Source organism: Erythrolamprus reginae, chromosome 6 (genome assembly GCF_031021105.1).
Source record: "Erythrolamprus reginae isolate rEryReg1 chromosome 6, rEryReg1.hap1, whole genome shotgun sequence".
NCBI lineage: Eukaryota > Metazoa > Chordata > Lepidosauria > Squamata > Dipsadidae > Erythrolamprus > Erythrolamprus reginae.
The window spans coordinates 75,215,522-75,220,447 of NC_091955.1; the positions used below are offsets into that span (position 1 = coordinate 75,215,522).

At 38.3% G+C, this 4,926-nt stretch overlaps 1 protein-coding gene across 1 annotated transcript; it reads left to right on the forward strand.

Moving 5' to 3' along the window:
• The first annotated feature begins 1,631 nt into the window (after nt 1-1,631).
• On the forward strand, nt 1,632-4,630 carry PMCH (pro-melanin concentrating hormone). The gene is made up of 3 exons (XM_070756285.1): nt 1,632-1,892; nt 3,317-3,518; nt 4,581-4,630. The coding sequence occupies exons 1-3, from the start codon at nt 1,632-1,634 to the stop codon at nt 4,628-4,630; spliced, it is 513 nt and encodes a 170-aa protein (XP_070612386.1).
• Nucleotides 4,631-4,926: the final 296 nt, after the last annotated feature.

The window sequence follows — 4,926 nt, forward strand, 5'->3', positions numbered from 1 at the left end:
ATAAATTATATAGGCCCGGGGGGAGATATCTCAGTTTCCCCATGCCTGACGACAAAGGTGGGTTTTAAGGAGTTTATGAAAGGCAAGGAGGGTAGGGGCAGTTCTAATCTCTGGGGGGAGCTGGTTCCAGAGAATCGGGGCCACCACAGAGAAGGCTCTTCCCCTGGGGCCCACCAACCGACATTGTTTAGTTGACGGGACCCGGAGAAGGCCGACTCTGTGGGACCTAATCGGTCGCTGGGATTCGTGCAGCAGAAGGCGGTCTCAGAGATATTCTGGTCCGATGCCATGAAGGGCTTTATAGGTCATAACCTATATGAATTTATAGGTCATAACCTATATGACTGAATGAACTCAATCTGTATAGTCTGGAAGACAGAAAGAAAAGGGGGGACATGATCGAAACATTTAAATATGTTAAAGGGTTAAATAGGGTTCAGGAGGGAAGTGTTTTTAACAGGAAAGTGAACACAAGAACAAGGGGACACAATCTGAAGTTAGTTGGGGGAAAGATCAAAGGCAACATGAGAAAATATTATTTTACTGAAAGAGTAGTAGATCCTTGGAACAAACTTCCAGCAGACGTGGTTGGGAAATCCACAGTAACTGAATTTAAACATGCCTGGGATAAACATATATCCATTGTAAGATAAAATACAGGAAATAGTAAAAGGGCAGACTAGATGGACCATGAGGTCTTTTTCTGCCGTCAGTCTTCTATGTTTCTATGTTTCTATAACCAACACTTTGAATTGTGACCGGAAATTGATTGGCAACTAATGCAGACTGCGGAGTGTTGGTCTAACATGGGCATACCTGGGGAAGCCCATGACTGCTCTCCCAGCTGCATTCTGCACGATCTGAAGTTTCTGAACACTCTTCAAAGGTAGCCCCATGTAGAGAGCGTTACAGTAGTCGAACCTCTAGGTGATGAGAGCATGAGTGACTGTGAGCAGTGAGTCCCGGTCAAAATAGGGCCGCAACTTATGACTTATGAGACTTTGCAACTCATGTTAGTTTAAATAATATTTTCCTCTAAGGAAGCAGGAGTCATGGCATCTACTTCAAAATTAAAGCACAAGTGTGGCGTATTTAAAATTGTATCCGCGACCCCTTATTTTATGCACACCTATGAAATGTTTTGTCTGGATAAGTAGGGAGAGGTTTGTATTCTCTTTAAGATAAGATTTAATTGCTTAAGACTTTTCCTCACAAAGACTGTTTTTCTCTCTCACTTCTCGAGAAGCCTTAGTTTTTAAAGCATAAATAATGTCATTTTTCTGCATCTCTTTTTCCACACATGCAAAGATTAATTCTTTCCTGAGACTGTGTGAAGTGGAATTTAAAGATTAACTTAGATCTCAGAAGAAAATTATCCTGTGGCACTTGATAAGATAATCCAAAGTATCTAATGAATGTATTGAAAAGCAGCTCATCACCTACAGTTTGGAACAAAAGATATATAATGATATAGAAAAGGTCAGTCCTCTTTACTCATAGTTCCTAGATAATGGTGTAAGTCATTGAAGTGGTATCTATTCATTCCCAAAGCTATATAACACTTTTTTTCTGCCCATGTGCTATTTCCAAATTAGCCTCATTTAAGTAATATTTAAACTTTGTTCACCTCCATGCAAACATCTAAACGTTGGAGGATGTGTATCTCATCCCATGTATTACTATTGATTTTTTCTCTTTTGTCTCAAGGGTCTTTGATTTCTGTTTCAAAGTCCATGCGAAAAGCAGAAGATAATTTGATGCTAAGCACATTCAGCCTGGGAAAGATAACACAGAAAGGCGACAAAGCTGGAACGTCTCTGCCTGCATCTTCTTTTGAGCATTATAAAATGGAAGACAGTTTTATAGATGAAGACCGAAACCCACATTTCGCAGTGAGTTTTCTCTGTGTAGCTATTGTGCAACACACATTAGCATGATGGACCATAAATTTGTAACAAAACATTGGAATACATTATCTCAGATATGCCAATATCTGATATGCCTCCTGCCGCACGAATCCCAGCGACCGGTTAGGTCCCACAGAGTTGGCCTTCTCCGGGTCCCGTCGACTAAACAATGTCATCTGGCGGGACCCAGGGGAAGAGCCTTCTCTGTGGGGGCCCCGACCCTCTGGAACCAGCTCCCCCCTGAGATTAGGATTGCCCCCACCCTCCCTGCCTTTCGTAAACTCCTTAAGACCCACCTCTGCCGTCAGGCATGGGGGAACTAAAACACCTCCCCCTTGCCCATGTTGTTTTGTTGATTGATTGACTGTGTGCCTGTTTTTTATATATACCGTTTTTATGAGATTACTAGTTTTAAATTGTAATTAGATTGGTGGGCATTGGATTTGGTATTATGTACTGTGCTGTTTTTTATTATTGTTGTGAGCCGCCCCGAGTTTGCGGAGAGGGGCAGCATATAAATCCAATAAATCTAATCTAATCTAATCTATATAGACCGATGGTGGCGCAGTGATTAGAATGCAGTACTACAAGGTAACTCTGCTGATTGCCAACAGTTCTATCCTGACTGGCTCAAGGTTGACTCAGCCTGCCATTCTTCCGAGATTGGTAAAATGAGGACCCAAATTGTTGGGGGCAATATTTATTTATTTATTTATTTATTTGTTTGTTTGTTTGTTTGTTTGTTTGTTTATTTATTTATTATTTAGATTTGTATGCCGCCCCTCTCCGCAGACTCGGGGCGGCTCACAACAAAGTGAAAACAATTTACAACAAATCTAAATTAATATTTAAAATATTTAAAAGACCCCATAATAAACTGCTTAGTCTTAGGGCTGCAAAGCACTGTGAGGCGGTATATAGGTCTAAGTGCTATTATTATTGTTATATAATAAAAGTATGAAATGCGATTTTCTTATCATCCTAAAGTGAAGCAAACAGAATGCTGTTTTGAGTTATATTTTAAAATGTCAATATTGTATTTTCAGTTTTAAGAGCTTAAATGAAATGCATGCCTTTCAACTTTTGTTTAAAAACAAATCCTAATATTACTCTTACCAACTTTTTCAATACTTAAATTTACAAAGAAAAAAAAATTAAGGAGACCTTGGCATCATTACACTTAATTAAACAAAGCAATGTTATTTAGCATTAATATTTTTTGGATATGTATTAAGATGTCTTGCCTTGAAAACCCTGGCTTGACTCTTGATTTTAAGCTAAAAACTAAACTTCAAGATAGCTTATACTGCAATCAAAGAAAACTCTTTTCGGCTCATTAGTGGTTTCATTATATTTTTATTTTGGAAATTTTGCATTATTTTCATCTCTACTTTTTCTTTGGAGTGCAGAATATAGGTTATAAACATCCTATCATAAACTATGGCCAGCCACAGAGAAGTGTTAACAAGCTTCCTTATTTTGAGTTGGAGGGACCGATGGCTTTTCCATCAAATGCTGAGGTTGAAAATATTGAATCAATACAAGAACGGCGTGAAACAGGAAGTGATGAAAACCCAGCTAACTTGCCTATCGGAAGAAGAGATTTTGATAGTAAGTTATATTTTTATGTTACTGCAAATCAATAATATCACCTTAATTCACTGAAATAGTATTGTGAAAACTGTTGAAATGAATATTTATTTATTTAATTTTCTAAACAAAATTCCAGAAGACTTGGGGTGCCTTAGAAACCAGCCTATTTTTTTAGCTCAAGCCTGCTCGTAAATAAACCAGTGGTTCATTCATCCATGCATATTCAGTTGCATCTCTATGGATGTACACAGTTAAACTATACTGAGCTGCCACCTTTTTATTATCAAAGTGTTGGTTATGACCTATAAAGCCCTTCATGGCACCGGACCAGATTATCTCCAGGACTGCCTTCTGCCGCACAAATCCCAGTGACCAATTAGGTCCCACAGAGTGGGAATTCTCCGGGTCCCGTCAACTAAACAATGTCGTTTGGCGGGACCCAGGGGAAGAGCCTTCTCTGTGGCGGCCCTGACCCTCTGGAACCAACTCCCCCCAGAGATTAGAATTGCCCCCAGCCTCCTCGCCTTTCGTAAGCTCCTTAAAACCCACCTCTGCCATCAGGCATGGGGGAACTGAGATGTTCTTTCCCCCTGGGCCTCTACAGTTTATGCATGGTATGTTTGTATGTATGTTTGGTTTTATAAATAAGGGTCTTTAGTTGTTTTATTATTGGATTGCTATATATATTGTTTTTATCACTGTTGTTAGCCGCCCCGAGTCCACAGAGAGGGGCGGCATATAAATCCAATAAATAATAATAATAATAAAAAAAAGGACAATTGTAGCACTCAATCATCAGAATAGGTTTTCTCTGAAAAAAGAAAGGTTTATTTGTTTTTCTCAGTCTTTAAAAATTGTAGGCTCCGCTCAGTCTTTTAAAGAGTGATTTTAACTAGAGTAACATGGTTAAATATAAAAAATAAAAGATAACATATGTTCTAAATATTTATTAGTAAAAAGAAATGAGTTAAAATTTCCAATGAGTGAACATTTGCTACAGATGACAATGTAGTTAAACTTGTTTATAAAAATACAAACTTGAGAAGTCAAAACCACACATTTTTGGTGTGTTTTCTTTAGTGCTGAGATGTATGCTGGGAAGAGTGTATCGACCTTGTTGGCAAGCCTAAAATGACCCTGAAGTACATCACTTGGAAAAGACAAGCCCTGTTCCCTGATAAGTCACAAAAATTGTAATTGTGGTTAAAATATTGCTGTGTTTGTAAAGATTCTAAATATTTCTATGTAACGTTACTGTGCATTATTAAACTGAGAATTCTGCATTAAACATGATGATTTATTTATTTATTTATTTATGCTGCATAATCCTGATTGCAATAGAAATCCTAATATAGTCGGGGGGGGGGGTGTTGCCTTTTCAAGCCACTGACATTTACAACCTAAAGAACTGAGTTAGTTTCGCTTG